This window comes from Phoxinus phoxinus (genome assembly GCF_949152265.1).
Source record: "Phoxinus phoxinus genome assembly, chromosome: 11".
Classification (NCBI taxonomy): Eukaryota; Metazoa; Chordata; class Actinopteri; order Cypriniformes; family Leuciscidae; genus Phoxinus; species Phoxinus phoxinus.
In genome coordinates, this window is record NC_136886.1 from 5,510,934 (window position 1) to 5,528,577 (window position 17,644).

The 17,644-nt window shown below is 37.1% G+C and overlaps 1 protein-coding gene across 1 annotated transcript; it reads right to left on the bottom strand.

Moving 5' to 3' along the window:
• Positions 1-192: 192 nt before the first annotated feature.
• On the bottom strand, positions 193-17,513 carry ahcy (adenosylhomocysteinase). Its single transcript, XM_079627768.1, has 10 exons — positions 17,274-17,513; positions 15,082-15,272; positions 14,197-14,272; positions 12,105-12,257; positions 10,350-10,462; positions 9,986-10,193; positions 8,440-8,527; positions 5,681-5,798; positions 2,369-2,563; positions 193-854 (listed from the first exon to the last, which is right to left on the bottom strand). Exons 1-10 carry the CDS (start codon positions 17,299-17,301, stop codon positions 723-725), a joined length of 1,302 nt encoding a protein of 433 aa, XP_079483894.1. The 5' UTR covers positions 17,302-17,513; the 3' UTR covers positions 193-722.
• Positions 17,514-17,644: the final 131 nt, after the last annotated feature.

A 17,644-nucleotide genomic window follows, 5' to 3' on the forward strand; every position in this document is an offset into this window, starting at 1 on the left:
AGGAATCATTCATGCATGTAACAAAACAATTTACATGGTTAAATTTAATACGTGGGATATGGCGTTTGTTCAGACGCCCTAAGCACATGTATGAGCAATATGAATATTGATTAATTATCCATTTTACCAGTTGAGAACCACAGTCTCCTAACGCTGTGCTTAAATAAAGGACTAACAAGTAAACAAGGCATGTTACAGTCAAATACCACATTTATTTCATCAGGTCTTCATGAGTGGATGTAATGAAACAGGACGAGCTACCCAGACCCACTCAAACTCACAGCTTGCCAATAGACAAATGATTACAGGTTTATTTTAACAGGTTTACAAAAGGATGCATGGCCGTGCCTCGCTCAATTCATAGTTAGCTGACAAACTGGAATCACTTCAGAGTAAGACACGGAAGAAGCAAAACGTGCCAGAGTATTAATTTACTGAGGGGCATCAAATAACTGACCTAATGGAAGAATTTTGTGTTATGTTTTTAATATAACCGTATCATGAAACAAGGAATGCAAATAAGACAGTGACAATGTGTTCACAAGTAAGCATTGCACTTAATATCAATGCAAAAAAGGAGTTGGTGAGAACCCGCAGGCACTCGCGATGAGAGTGAGACACGATTAAGCACTTTTATAGCCGCAAAAGGTAAGTGGCCCAACCGCCAATGATTGTGCAGTCCGTCCCCATCCACAGCTGAAGCTGTGATTGGTCAAAGCTACTTAGTAGCGGTAGTGGTCTGGTTTGAAGGGACCCTCACTGGGCAGACCCAAATATTTGGCTTGCTTCTCTGACAGTTTGGTCAGTTTGACGCCAAGCTTGTCCAAGTGTGCGGCAGCTACCTCCTCATCCAGCTACACATACACAAAGGACATAGTGAGGAATACATACATTTCATATATTCATGTATAGCGGATACAAATTTCATCTGATAAGCTTCTCAGCTTGTTTAAGCAAGCTTTGTAACACTCTTAGGGTGCTTTCACACTGGTAGTTTAGTTCAAAACGGGGCACGGTACACATGAATAATTACTAATGTGAAAGCGGTCATGCTGACCCGGGTACCGAGGTGGTCTGAGTTTGGTTGACCACAAACGCACATACAGTAAACCCTCGTGTCATTTACTCTGCTGTGCATGACAGCATCAACTTAATAAAAACCACAATATATTGACCGCATTCGGTTTTCTATTATGCGGCGTGCATACTATTGATGACGTAAGGGTTCAATAAAATCAATCGAGACTAACCGGGAGGCACTGGGAACAATTGCACTCGGACCGCAGCAAAAATACCCAGTGTGAAAGCACCCTTAAAATCTGGATATTCATGGATAATGTGCATATTAATAGGTAGCGACACCAAACCGATGGCAAAAAAGTAGCGCTGATGAAAGCCAACAGCGTTGTCGCCTCATGTCGGAAAAATAAAATAAAAAATCTGTTCTTGAACACACTGAAAGGACTATAGGCATCTGCATGTAGGAGATACCTGTCACTTTAAGCAGATATATTGGTCTATAGTCTTCATTCAAAAAGGGAAAGCGAAACGAAGACTCCAGGTATACAAAACATAAATCACCGATTGCTTAAAGTTGCCATAAAATCTAATTTTACAAATCATATTTTTATATGTAATATTGTAGTGTTTATTATAAATTATCTGTGCACTTCATTCATTTTTAAAAATTCATGTACCCTTATAATCTTTAATCAAACACGTTATCCTTCCCCGAGTTCCCTCCCTCCTCGAAACGACTTCTCTTCCTGTCATGTGCTACGGCGCGAGGGTGTGGCAACTCTCCTCAAACCGTTAGTCTGCTATGAGCGAGAGATGGAGAGGAGGAGCGCAGAAGTAAAACCCTGCCCTCTATTCAATATTCCTTTTCACTTGGAAATACGTCACAACACTGGAGAAAAGTCGTTTTACTTTAAAAGTCATCGGACTTTAACGTTTTGAATATCAATCATGCGGATCACGTTCTTTATTCCACTCCGCTCATGTCATTCTGAAAATATTTGCGCAGTTGAATGCTCGGGTAAGATGACGTAAAATTCATCTTCAACAGCCTTCTGTCTGTGCCGTCTTGACTTCTTTGCTTGCTATCATCGTATTCTCGTGCACCAACTCGTTTGCGAAACTAAACAGCCAAATCAGAGTTCTCTCTCTCACCGATGGCCCGACGCCAATTCTACACGTTGAATCTGCCAAAAAATAACAATGGCATCCGACTAGAGACACCGAAAAACGGACCATGCTCAAAAACGGCCCGACGATGCCCAACCACCGGCTTGGTGTGCCACTGGCTTTACAGACAACATGACTCTACAGTATCTGTATTTGTAGAGTCTACATGAAGATACTGTACCTTCTTTGGCAGGAAGTATACACCCAATGGGTATTTGCTGGTGTTAGTCCACAGCTCAATCTGGGCAAGAACCTGGTTGGTGAACGAGTTGCTCATCACAAAGCTCGGATGGCCCATGGCACAGCCCAGGTTCACCAGACGGCCCTCAGCCAAAACAATGATGTGACGGCCACTTTTCATGCGGTAACGGTCAACCTGTATAAAGAGGAGAGAATCAGTCAAAGTCGATCAGGACATTCAAAAGCAGGATTTTGGCGTTTGGTGATGTCTGCAGGAAACAAGGCCAATAATGTGCATTTAGAAAGTAAATCGGGTTTTAAATTCATGTTTTTACTATTTGAGAAAAGCATCATTTTAAAAAGGGTTTCATGAATCGTTGTCCCACCAAAGATTTATTTGATCATTTAATGTGACGATATCTCAAGTTCCGGTACCCACTGATAGCGTCTGCTTTAAAATGCTCCTGCGAGTGTGTGTATAAAAATAAAAAAAAAATAAAAAAAAGTGTGAAGAGCAAAGGTTTCCATTTTAAGAGCTCGTGAACATAATGGCCAATCAGATGTTTAAGTTAGTCAGAATCCGCTCAACAGCGCTCAGAACAGCAGAGTTATCGTTCACGCTCGCGAATCCTTTCATTACAACCAACAAAGTATAAACATGATGACAATAAGAGATTCATCGATTAAAGGGGGGTTTTCGCAAGAGCACAGCTTTGTGTACTTGTTGTAATTGTCAGCACCAGTGATTATAACCGCAGTGCTCTTAGGTTAAAAAGATACAATTTATATTATACAGAAAGCAAGCATACTACACATTGTAACATTTATGGACTAACAACCGTATTTAAATGCACAATTAATTTAAATCCGATTGACACTGATAATGGCAATGGATAAATCATTTGACACAGTATGAGATTTTGTTCCGTGCATTAATTATTGGAGTGTAAATGCAAAATAATAGACCTGCCTCTTTCTATGGAATGTGTTACTTTGAATTGAAAAGTTAGTAATTCAATGAGCAACAGTCATTCAGTGACTCAGATTTTAAATCTAAAATGGTTCTAAGCACTTTGTTTTATGATCCGTTCTGACAGGGATTATTTTTATTTCATGAATAAATAGTATAAGTTAATACAACAAACTGTTTCTTTGCATTTATTTTGGATTTATTGTCAGTACTGGGCTCACAGTTCACATGGGTAGCATACTTTGTACTGTGTGTGTGGATGGCAATGTTTGTCAGCAATCACCGAAGACCATTTTTAACCCAGGGAAAATCCGGTTTACTTTGATTATTTAATATTAATAATTCAATACAAATATTTTTTTTTATTGAAAAGTAAAGAAAAATTTGGTCAAATTCCTGGTTAAAGAAAAACAACAACCACCAAACATTTTAAGTTGGGTTTTAAGCAAGGGTTCATGATGGAACAGCAAGACCTGAGGCCTGTTTCATAAAAGACGCTAAGAAAAGCGGGGATTAAACTCCAACATCTGACTTGAATGAACCCAACAAACAAGTCGGGGCTAAAGCGGTTTCATAAAAGGTAATTGAAATTCACGCAATCCCACTAATTTGATCCAGGTTTATCTAGTCTGGATAATTGCGTGTGCACGCTTTTCTTCAGCAGCCCTAGAGGTCGATCATGGATCAAATCAATCCACCACAGTAAACAGCAACTATTTTGTGCTGTATAAATTACTTACATTTCACAGGTGTGGGAAAGTCGTGCAAATATTTCCATTTTGCTGCTAAACTTCACGTTGAATGAGCGCTGCTGTGTGCATAGGGCATATGCTCCTTAATAAAGACGAGTAATACTTATGTAGAATACTGAGAATTAGGCTACAGCTTTTAAAGCAAATCTTTTTTTTTTGGAGAAAGCTAGAATTCCCTTTTTTTGTTTTAATGATTGGTTAGATTATGTTTTTAAAGTGCACTATGGAAAGGATAGCATGAAATAAAGAGCAAAAGTACACATTTTGAAAAGATACGGGCAACTCTAAAATCAAATAATATTTTATAAAATCAAGGAATACATCTACATTAATTACCCTTTTTTATATAACCCCCTCTCCCTTTTAATGTAGTTATTTATTATTTTATTTATGTATTCATTTAATATTATTATTTTATATTTAAATAATATTACTTATTAGGAATATGTCATAATTATGTTAAAGTGTCTAGCTATGTACTTATTGGTTATTGTTCTAATTATGTTTTTTTATGTGTTGGTGGTGGGTGGGTATTATCACAAATGGGAAAAAAGGAAAAAATAAGCAATAATTATTAGGTGACAAATATGATGTCTTTAAAAGGAAATGTCCATTTGTATAATTGTGTTAAATGTGTTTGAATTGAAAAAAGACAGGTACATTGAAAAATATTTTTAATTATATATATATATATATATATATAATAGCTCAGATTCATCTTACCAGTTAAAATGTCTGCGCTTTTGTTATTTAAAATTGTTGCTTTAAAAAGCTTTTTTGTTGTTGATTGTAATCTTCTAATGTTATTCTAATAACCATAAAATATACTACAGCTGCCAAACAAAACCAGAGAGAAATGTATTCATACATTTGTAAATCAATCTTACATCATCGTAGCCTTATTCAAGTAGATTTTCTCTATACTGTATATTTATTTTTGGACTGTAAGTGGTTCATAACGTCAAATAATGGTATGCGAGAGTGTCAGTGGTAATATCATTGTGTTACAACAACTCAGGCTTAGCCTGACAGTTAGCTTGCCCTGGACCAGGTTCATTTCCCAGCTTAAGTTCCCAGAGTAACTGAGTTTGAACTATTTAAAGTTTACTTTATGAAACAGAATCAACCGACAATAAGTCTGATTAACTAAAATTAGCCTGGCTTGTATTCTAATCTTGTTTTATGGAACAGCCCTCTGGTTTCACAAACAGGGGTTAGATTAAGCCAGGATTAGGCCTTAGTTTAATTAGGACATTTAAGTGGCTTTTATAAATGTGCCTTAGGGAAAAAATATATCAAACTGCACATTACTGGTGTACATCTTAAGACAAAACAATGGCACTGACATATTTTAAGATAAACCAGTGCAAGTTGCTTTTAGTTAAACATGCATTTTAGTCTGAGACTAGCCTTAAGCCTTGTCTTTGAAACCAGAGGCAAAAATTGAACAAAAAAACCCAATTGATTTAAAGCGCAATAAACAACACTTATTTAATATTAATAATGTAATACAATTATTAAAGAAAACACCATGCATTACTGTTCCCCTAGAGCAGTCTTGAGTGGCAGCCACCAAATATTAATCCTGTACCTGAGGTTTGATGTTGATTTTCTCCGCTGCATGTTCATTGAGCCACTTCATGTCGATCTCACAGTCAAAGTGGCCTATGTTGCAGACGATGGAGTCATCCTTCATGTGCTCAAAGTGTCTGGGAAAAATAAAATAAAAAATACACACGTTTACACTACCTGACTGAGTGAATCACAAAGATGAACAACATTTAGGCAAGGCACCATTTCAAACACCTTGGCACAACAATATCAAAACAAAACTCTAGAATGATGGAACATTACAATAGAACAGGAGGGAACATTTTCAACAAATCACTAAACATAATATTAGACTTGACAAGTAAATTGTCCAGCACCATTTATTCTACATCCATGAATGATGCCTCAAATCATACGTCTTTGAGGAGAGGTGGGTGAAATATTTTGAACCAACATTCTTAGAAACGCAATTGCATTTTACTTTCATAATCCATTCACCTGTATTGCATTTGCTTAACTGGTGCCAGACAGACATTCGCAGATTGCCAGCCTTTAAACATGTCCCATCGGCTCCAAAAACTTCCAGAGAATCTAAGACACAGTTCTCACATCTGTTGATAATACCAAACGCCAGCTGTGCTTTACTGGCCCCTGCGCGTACTCATCCCTGCCATTTATCAGAGGCCCACACCCCATCAGAACCCACCAGTTCACCTCCACATTTAAACATCAGATAAGCACAGAATAATACAGCACATGAATCTCAAGCACACACTGCAAAGTGTAGCCAGATCTCACGCTGTGCGTGTTTGATTGCAGGCCCGGGAGTCCTTTCACTGCACATGAATCTCCCTGCCTGTTACACACAGAAGCCCATTTCAACAGGTTTAAAGGATTCATCGTTGACAAACTTTCACGCTGTGCCGGTCTGGATGACATCCTTATTTGCAGTCGGCGTAGACTAGAGTGTGAGAATTCAATAACATTTTTAGCAAGGTGTCCAACATATCAGGCTGTGTTTTGTGTGCTGGAAATGCAAGACATCTCTGCAGATTAAGCTTTGTGTGAAGCTGAATGTTTGTGCCATGAGAGTGCAATGTAAATAAATACACTACCATTCAAAAGTTTGGGACTTTTTTGAAAAAAAAAGTTTGGGACTTTTTTCTTTAAAAAAAAAAATCTACAAACTTTTGAACAGTTGTGTAAATATTTGTAGGATGGTCAATAAGAGAGAAAAACTAACTCGACTTTATAGAATTGATTGGATAATGAAAAGCAGGCATTTCATACCAGAATGGAGACAGACCTACAGTAAATGAGTGTTCGCATAAACCGCTAATTGGCTATTAGCTAACATCCAACAGCCAGGGTGCCGAAGTGACATCAGAAGAAAAAGGGAAGTCGTTTTAGGGTTATTACAAAGAGAAAATTTCTTTTGAAAAAACATACGCAGATGATTTGTCCACGATAAACCACCATTTTTGCAATACTGAGACAAACCAAGTCCACAATATGTTGGACATTGATGTTGCTAGGTGCAATAAATTTGATTGGGTAATAACCATTTTTACAGCCTATGGTAATAACCTGTTGTATAATAAATTATTTTTGATTTATTAGATTTAAAAAAATAAAAAATGATCTCATCATTGGGCAAAAGGCTGCTGAAATTACAAGAACTGTTCTTTGTCATTTTAAATGGAAAATGTTTAGTGTCATTACGAATTTGGAATTGTAATCAGAAACCGAATGTTCTCAGTTCTCGAGGGGACACTCATACTGCACTCCAGTGGTTTTCAAACTTTTTCAAGAGCGACCCTTTTTTTTTTTTTTTTTTAAGTGACGCGACCCATAGGCCTATTCTTAAGCCAAGCATACAGAATACAATGGGGCTAAAGGCTCATTTTATTCTAATTTAAAAGTGCTCTGTTGTGCACAGCTGGCAGAAAAATTCAGCTCATCACTTTTCTTAACAACCGTTTTTGATGATGCACAAGCACTGGCTGATCCGTGACACGATCGCAACGCAAAGTTGATTCTGCACTCTTTTGATCTAGCTAAAGCTACAGGGATGCTAATTAACCAGTTAACCATTGTAACCAATTAATAGCCTACTATCATTTGCTGTCTGTTTAAAAAATACACTAAAAATATTCCACAACAAATCCTTTAAATGTAATAATATTCAGAACAGAACAAGAATGAAAAAAATATCTATAAACGAGCCAAAACTAAATTTAAAGCGAAAGTGAAAGTAAGCTGCGTTGGGCTCACGTAACTCTCTCATTTGAATTTTATTTTGCCATATTCACGATTTATTTGGATGCTAAACTATTATTTATTATAGGTATCTAAGAAAAAATTAAAACAACTATCCCCCCCCCCCCCAATTTTAAACATTTATTAGGCTTCAAAAAATATAACAACTTTTAATTTAAGTGAACTAAAAACAAACCTTACATAAACCCATTATAAATGTCATATTTAGGCTACCTGTGCCTTTCCTGTCTAACAGGTATGAAATACACAGAAAGGTTAAGGTTATCAAAACATTCCGCACTGCATAATAAATGATAAACTAAATGTAGATTAATCCATATTTTGCATGCATCTTTTATATAGGCCTATAGACTATGATTTTATGTAAACAAATGTTGTTTTTTAATTATATTTTCCTTAAATCATCCTGGCGACACATTTTTTAAGTCTTGACCCAGGGTTTGAAAACCGCTGCTGTACAGAACACATTCTTGCTGAACATCTGTTAGTTGGTGTACGTTTGATTAATGTTGTACAAACCTGCCAAGGAGGATGTCCTCACAGCCAGTGGTGGTCACAAAGATGTTTCCTTCTTTGCAGGCCTCATCCATGGTGGTCACCTCATAGCCTGCGTAACGAGAGCCGAATGAATAAATAAAAAAATCTAATATTCTTAAACTAGCCCAGCATGCGGTTACAGCAACCTTCAAAATGTCGTTTTAATACATACATGGTTTAACAATATAGTTGGTTCATGATGGGACCTTTGGGTCTCTCACCAAATTCAAATATTTTTTAACTTTCAAAACAACCTATGACTATTTTTTTAAGACTTTGAGGAATATTGAGTGCAGTACAAAGCCTTCCACAGTCTTCACAAATCTGCAATATTAATAATAATAAAGATTTTTTTTTTTTTAATTGTTAGGCTATTAGATTTGCTTGCTAGGCTAGTCTAACAATGTATTATCCAGCTTTGATAACATGATCCAAAATCTTATAGGCAAACCACAGCAAAAACAAATACTTAGTAAAAAGTTAAGTAATCAATCAAGTAAATAGTCAGTATAAGAGAAAAATTTTTTTTAATTTGCGCGTTGACAGACGGCAGGTGCACGCACAGAAATCCACAGCCAGTCTGACATTAGTATGTCAGTACCGGTTTGAGTTCTATTGTGGTATACTGGGCTTTTAATAACTTTTTTTAGTAGTACTTTTTATTTTTGTCATTCATCTATGTTTCTTAATCGCTTTGTGTTGGACGGCAGATGAGAAAGTTTCCCTTTTGCAATGTTTCACAGACCACACACTGGCATCTGTATCCTCCTGAAAAAAATGCATTGCAACTTAATTAAATTAGGGATAATTCAACTAGCTAATAATAATAATAAAAATTGTGAAAACCTATACATTTTTGCAATTATTTTTCAGATTACTTATGAGGATCGCAAAAAAAAAGAAGCTACATTTGATAGATTTTGCATTGTATTCAGGGAATCGCAAAAAAGAGAATTTCATTAGGTGCAACTTAAAGCTACACTGTGTAGGAATTACTCCCATCTTGCGGTGAAATTGTATATGACTACCAGCTGAATATTACTTTCTAGCCCCTCCCATTCAGAGGGCGTTTTAACTCCTACAGTGGCCGTATTATTTAAAATCTGCCGGCAGTCGCGAGTAATCTCCCGTTCGCATTCGTCACGGTGCCACTGAGTGTAAAAACGCGAAAGCTTGAATTTACAGGTACCGGTATGTCCCTCTTTGGCTAATGTATTTTCAAGATGGAGGCGCAACATGGCTTCCGCCATTCGAGCAGCTCACCTGTATGTATTATAAATGGCAGATTTATGCTTACGAGAATACTTGATTAGTTGGTAGAAGTAATTATACATTAATGAGCACATATAATTTTGAAAGAACAAAGTGTTTTTTGCTAAGACTCAACTTTTAAAAAATGACAGTGTAGCTTTAAGTTGTTCACCTTTCACTACATACCAAAGAAAAACTAAAACACAAATTATTCTTATCACTCGAAGAAAGGTGTTTAAATAGGAAGGAAAGGACAAAAAAAAAAAAAAAACCATACCCTCCATAGCTGCCTGCAGAGCGTTGATGGGATCGATTTCTGTGACAATGACTCTGGCACCGAAGCCTCGTAGGGCCTGAACGCAGCCCTTACCGACGTCACCATACCCAGCCACCACTGCCACCTTACCGGCAATCATCACATCTGTGGCCCGCTTGATGCCATCAATCAAAGACTCGCGGCAGCCGTACAGGTTGTCAAACTTACTCTAAAGGGGGGGGGGGGGAGAAGAGAGATAAGTCATTCCCAAATAACGGTCATAACCATGCACAAAGTGCTCACGTTTGTGTGAACAAACAGAACATCAAATGACCACGGGGAATTACAGGATAAAACCATGCACTGTTATTACATCTTGGTTTACCTTAGTCACAGAGTCATTGACATTGATGGCAGGAACTTTAAGTTCTCCCTTCTTCAACATCTTGTAGAGGTTATGAACTCCTGTTGTGGTCTCCTCAGAGATACCCTTGATACCTGAGGGATTAACCAGGAAGAATTATTTCGTAAAAGTTAAAGATCCAGAATATCAAACTAAGTGCATCTGTTTGGAAGGAATAACTGGTTGGGCAATCAATTTTATTTTGGAGTAGGTTAGCTTGACCTTCACTGGTGTAACTGATGAGGCCAAATCAAATCCCAGACATATCAGCCATCTACTTACGGAAAGATAAGTGACTGTCACAAACCCTTCTGACAACTTTATAGCCTCAATGTGCTATAGCTCAGAAGCCAAAGGTATTATCATAACTCTACGCGAAAGCATTTCTGGCATGAAGCCACCCGAAACGAAAATATGAGGAGCAAAATCACTGCAGGTCTTAATTTTATTTTGTGCAGTTTCACAGAGAGACTGGCTATTATTCAAGTATGTTTGGATGCTGAGCGAGTCACAATGACCTGTGCTGTTTCCTATACATATGCAATGGAAGACATTATCACGAATTAACGTACTGTTAACATTATGTTATTGTTACTGTTAACTATAACTCTGAATTCTGATTGGTCAATACAAAATCCCAGAAATGCTCAAATTAGACAAAGGCTACATTTATTGGACCAAAAATACAGTAAAAACAGTTATCTTGTGAAATATCATTACAATTTAAACCAACTTTTCTATTTGAATATATTTTAAAATATTATTTATTCCTGTGATGCAAAGCTGAATTTTCAGCATCATTACTTCAGTCTTTATGGTCACATGATCATTCAGAAATCATTCTAATATGCTGATTTGCAGCTTAAGAAACATTTATTACTACTTCTTGTGATTTTATGGTGGTTGACATCAGGCTTAAAATGTATTGCTATTATCAATGTCGAAAACAGTTGTGCTGCTTAATATTTTTGTGGAAACCGTGATACATTTTTTTTATATGATTCTTTGATGAACAGAAAGTTTAATAAACAGCAACACTATAAAATATATTTTTAAACAGACCCTTGTTTGAAAGAGGTATGCAACATTTGGCATGAGTTTTATATCCAATGCTATTATTCACAGTTCACTAACTGGGGGAATCAAAGAGTGACCTACTTAAAAAAAAAAAAGCAGTTTAAAAGAATTAGGTTAACAGTTCACTGGCCTCTACCTAGAATCAGAGGGCTGACCTTTGTGTTACCAGCCCAGATGCTTAACCCTACTAAAGGATAGAGGTCAAATAGAGTAGCCTCATAAATCTGACATTTATAGAGTAAAACTAACACCACATCACCTCCACACTCTATCAATAAAACAAGATTCTGTTGGGAACTTCCCCTTTCCTAAGTATCGTAATGCTCTTCAATTTTCCACGAATGCTAATATTATAAGGTTTATGTTTGTGAGTGACTGCTTCTATTGAAGGTTTCTTTCTTTGCTAGCTCAAGAATGGAACGGCTTGATTATGGATTAGCTTGCCATCTAGTGGCCATAAAACAGCAGTACAGTGCAACTGTGTGAGAAGCATCAGTAGCCAAGAAGTAGTGTTATTACTAGCTATGGAAATCCAGACAATGGAGTAATGAAGTACTGTACAAGTAGTCTAAATTACTCTTTCCTGGCTGTTCAAGATGAGTAAACATGTTATGAGTACAGATGAGTAGATGACAGAACAAAGCAAATAAGATTATATACCTGCAAGCAGTTTAGGGTATTTCTGGTGCACCATGTTGGTCAAGTCTCCACCGTCGTCCAGGATCATGTTAAGAGGCTGACCGTCCTTGAAGTAGATCGTCTGCTCTATGCACCACACATACTCTTCATCAGTCATTCCCTTCCAGGCATACACTACAACAAGCACAAACAACACACACACATTAGATTACAAGATACGCATCAGAATTGTGTCCCTGACTGCTACAAATAAGTTTGTGCTCGAGCGCACCTGCATATTCAATCTTGTTCTCAAAGTTACATCAAATTTTAAGTTTTCCTGCCACTTAACATCACAAACAAATAAATAGGAACAAATGTAATGCGTGTCAAACAGAGGTGTTTTCCTGTCCAAGTGGTTCTTTGCCAGTATAAGGTGCAAAGTGGACAGAATGCTGTTAGTAGCTGTAAATCTCCTCAGAAGCACAACAAGCTCTTAATATGTTTGACATTTTTAATGTGCCATTATTTTCTAGCTGGTATAACAATTAGTTGAGAATTCAGCTTCAAAAGCAAAGGATGCACCTACTGTCACCACTGTAAATGAGACGGACTGTTCACACAAAATGCTAAACCATCAATTTTCAAATGGTTTAAATGCAAAAGATGCGTGCAAAGTCAGTAAGTCACCCAATCAAAAAAGTGGCCTTATGATTTTCTTACATATCACTCAAATGTTTGTGGCAATTTTGAGAAATGTTACACTTTTATTCAGCAAGGATGCATTAAATTGTTGAAAAGTGACACAAAAAAACATTTATATTGACATTTCTATTTCAAATAAATGCTGTTCCTTTGCTGAAAAAACATGGTCATCACAAAAATAACAGCACAACTGAATTAAACATGGATAATAATCAGAAATGTTTCTTGAGCTCCAAATCAGCATATTAGAATGATTTCTGAAGAATCATGTGACTGAAGACTGGAGTATGCTGAAAATTCAGCTTTGCATCACTTCTTTTAAAACCTTTTTTCTTCTAAAAAAGAAGAAAAAGAAATATTTTCTTCTAACCTCACACTTTTGGAAATGTAGTACATGTTGTTCACCCCTACTGTCACTCGAATATCAGAGAGTACTGTGCCGTTTTGGTTATATCAACATATTTGAATGTTTTTTGGCAATCAAATTTACTCTGCATCAACACTAATTCTGAAATGTCAACCACCTCAGTTCGACAGTTTAAGATATTCCTCTGAATGAATCTGTGAAATGCAATTTAGTTTTAAAAAGACAAAAAGGCATGCAATTGTTGCTCAAAGGTCTTAACTTGTATTAATCAGCTCTGTTCCAACACTAGTGAGCTAGTCAGCAGCATTTTAATGCATCAGTCGAGCTCCTGACACAAGAGCAGTTGCAAAAGCTTGTCAGCGTAATTATGCTGCCTACTAAAACACCTTCTTAAGGCCTGCATTTAGGCTTATCCTTTGTGGAGAAGGCAATCTCGTAATGCACTGTGATCAGTAAAAAAAAAATCCATCCAAGATAGCAGACAAAGAGTGAGAAATGTTGATAGATATTTAGAATTCATTTTATACTGAAAAGTAGTGCAAAGACTATTTCACCCAAAATGCATGTGTTTTTATTATAATATAATGCATGTGCATTTTTATGCTTATTGGAGTATTGAAGCTGCTGCCTAAGAAAAGACTTAAGGTCTGGAAACTGGAAAAGCATGGGATAGAATCCATTTGATGTTGTTAGACAGACATTGCGCAATCTTTTAAAAAAAAGTTTGCCATCTTTCACCCTAAAAATCATTCAGTTTGAATCCCTTTGAAGGTTTCAGTGCATAAAACTGCTTGGGAAAAGTCTTTTGTGAAAGCTGTAATGATGAAGTTGATAAACCTGTCTTTGCCTCCCCACTCTTGCATGTTAGTCCTTCAAAAATGTTGAGTGAAATCTAATGATTAAACTTATTTGTGCTGATTCTAGGTTTTACATGCTTTAAGCAGGATGTGTCCCTAAACCCTGCGGTCCTCTTATCTACATTTGATTGCGCAGCTTTAGAGCAAACAGTCGGCAGGATTACGCCAGAGCCGAACGACAGTGCAGCGCATCAAGACCTGTTACCTGGAACGCCAGTTTTGGCAATGGCTGACGCTGCGTGATCCTGGGTCGAGAAGATGTTACAGCTGGACCACTGGACCTGCAGCAGACAGACATCAAGGAGAAGGAATGAGATCATGTGACTATATATAATATCAAAAAAAAGTTATGGAACAATGTATAAAGTATGGCCTTGGGCTGGGAAATTCCAGTTTGACGAAGGAAATAAGGGATAAGAAAGAGGGATTCATTTCAGTCAGACTGCATCTATGAGTATAAATTAGTGAAGAAACTGTACTGTCCCTTTCCAAAACAAAGTACTATGGCAATGTGATTGAATCATATAGTAATAATATAAAACAACTTATTTATATACCATGGAATTTACATTTCAAAGAATAGCAAGGTACACAGGGTCGGTAAAATATATATATTTTTTTAAATTAAGAAGTCTTATGCTCACCAAGGCTGCATCTTTTTATTAAAAAATACAGTAAAAATAGTAATATTATTACAATTTAAAATAACTGTTTTTACATTTTTAACAGGATTCTTTGATGAATAGAAAGTTCAAATAGAAGTAGAAATCTTTTGTATCATTACAAATGTCAAGCGTTCTTGCTGAATAAAAGTATTCATTTCTGTGGAATAAATAAATACAGATTCACTTTCTATTCAAATACAAATACACTTTCAGCGATTGATAAATTACTGAAAGTTAAGAATGTTAGTATGGTAATTTCCGATACAAAGACTGTTCATAATCAAATGCCACCAAACCTGGTGCGTCATGCCACTTTTGTAATGCAAATATAGTGATTTTGGTACGAGTGTGGGTCAATAATGCCAGGTTTTTTATTTCTGGGTTTTAACTCTTTCTTTAATGTTAATGCATTTGCTTCCCCTCACCTCAGCTCCCAGGGCAGTCAGGGTTTCAATGAGCACCGCGGTCTGTAGAGTCATGTGCAGACAGCCTGCGATGCGAGCGCCTTTCAGGGGTTTTGTCTTGCCGTAGAGCTCCCTCATCTTCATCAGACCTGGCATCTCATTCTCAGCTATGTCTATGGCTTTGCGTCCCCACTCGGCCAGGCTGATATCAGCTGGACACAGAAAATTACAACAAATGTTACATTGAGGAAGCGGAAAAGAATGATTCAATTAAATAGGCCAACCAGTACAGATTGTGTATACTTTGGCAGACTACAAATCACAATAGACATTTATGTCCATTATAACATGCAAGTTAAAGACGTCTTTGAAATGTCAGTCTCATATTTGGACATCTAGAAGAGGAATTCAACAGATGACACCCAAAACCGCATGCCTAACGTGTCTTGAACTGGTTAAGGGGATGGTGCTTAGTTTCATGTGCACACTTAACCATGAGGTTACCCAAAAAGAGATTCTACCACAGTAGATAATGGAAGAAAACACACCTGCCTTAATATTCAGTGGTTGAACAAATGTTTAATTGCAAAAGAAAATGGCATTTGATCAGAAAGGACATTTTTAACTGCAACCGGAAACCTATAACAAGATCTAAGGAACAATTTGAAATACGAACATGTTTTAGGAATGGGAATTTCCATGACTTAAAACAACCAATTCCCGACATTTTCCTATACCCGTTACCATTTTCCATTGACCATGGGAACCCTGTAAAACGCCTTCAGAATGGGCTATTAATAAATAAGGCAAGTTGGCAGTACAAGTCAAACTTTTACATTTCATTCACTGATTTTGAAAAACTGAACTCTGAACGTTCAAGCCTGTGGAGCAAAGTCCGGCTGGATTTACTATTGAATTACTTCTGCCTTATCTGCAGTGAGAACATCAGAGAGGTTTGCTGAAAGACAACAACAGACGCTGCAAATGCCTGAGGGACAGACAGGTGCCAAGTCCGGTCACCGTGACTAGGCTGACGCGTGTCTAAACGAGACGCAGAAACAACTGTAAAGATATGAACTTAATGGGTTTAATTAGCCCTAAATTGAAGTGCATAGTTTTAACGCAAACATTCATTTTTGGTTAACTCTGAATCGCCATCAATGTCCGATTCGTAGACGAATCATTCTTTTGAGCTGGACCCTCTCAATTAATCGATTATACCGATTCACAGAACCGAGGATTTCACGAATACGAACTGGAATAGGTTGTAGGACAGTTTTATTCACATGCAAACAAATAGCTGGTTTAATAAACATAAATAAAATAAAAAAATAAAACTTTTTAGGCAGTATATAAATTAATTAATCAGCTTGTAAAAAAATGTTCGATGGTCTAACGTTACAACACAGAACTGGGAGACATACAATTATTATTACTACCTGTTAATAAAACAACTAAACCAAAAACCAGTACTAAATAGCAATATTTTACTATATTTCAAACGTTTTAAAAGCATTAACTGTGCAATAACGGTGTGTCAGGGTCCAAGTGATGACGTAAGAGCAGCCGAGCTGTTTTATGAACCGATTCTACAAAACGAGCTGTTCAAAAGAACCGATTCGTGAAAATGAATGAGTACGTTCAATGAAAAGTGGCGGCGCGTTTGAGCACTGCATTATGGGAAATGTCGTTCGGTAGGGAAGCACTTCTCGTACAGAGGACCTTCTCCAGTGCACACAAAAAACTACAACTTCCAAACTTTCTTCTTCACGTCTTCCTAATGGAACCACGCTAGCTTGTTTGACAGGTGTTAGGTATAAAACCGTATATAATACTTTTCGAGTAACCATAAATGGCTATGGTAATAAACTAGACGTATTTAGTGTGCGAACAGTGATTTTAAGGGGGCGGGTTTGCAATAAAGCGTCTCGTGCAAGGCAGCGCTGACAATGACGCGTCCACTGCCATGTGTTATATTGTATAAGTACTAGCAACTTAAGATTTGCAACAATTCATGCTCGGTCAAAAATACAACCCAATACCTTTTGCAAAGATTCGTATGCTTTATCGAAAGGCTATTAGGGAGCTTAGTAGAAACTAAGCAGCATGGAATCAGCTAATTAGCATTGGCGGTAAATACATAATTCCACACTTTTGTGCAGAACAGCATTACGCCGGATGTAAAGACAAGAATCAAATAAACGTATACTAACCAACTTTGAATGGAAGCTTCTCAGACATTTTGATGTACTGTCGTTAGGTAAGCCTGATATGAGTTGGTCTAGAGCCCGGCTGTGGACCTGAGTAAGTGCAGAAGGAGGTAGCTGTTATGTGAACTTGATTATAAGTGTGTACAAACCGGTTGTTGTAATATTCATGAGATCAGGCTCCATGTCGTTTCTCATTGGCTGAAAAATGCCACGCCTTGTCGTTCTAAATAAACGATAGTGGGCGTGTTTATCTGGCCCTACGATAGCCTATAAGAATCCACGGTGGTTTAGGCTGTGTAATATCATTTGGAATGTGGAGGTCTTGAATAATATACAAGTACAACAAGTTTCAACTGGCTTTGGGTGTTTTACTA

Bases quoted from the DNA above. Each gene is read 5' to 3' on its own strand.
- ahcy (XM_079627768.1), bottom strand. From the start codon at position 17,301: ATGTCTGAGAAGCTTCCATTCAAAGTTG. The intron at 14,273-15,081 runs GTGAGGGGAAGC...TGTCTGCTGCAG, and splicing joins TGACTGCCCTGGGAGCTGAG to GTCCAGTGGTCCAGCTGTAA. The intron at 855-2,368 runs GTACAGTATCTT...GTGTATGTGTAG, and splicing joins TATACTTCCTGCCAAAGAAG to CTGGATGAGGAGGTAGCTGC.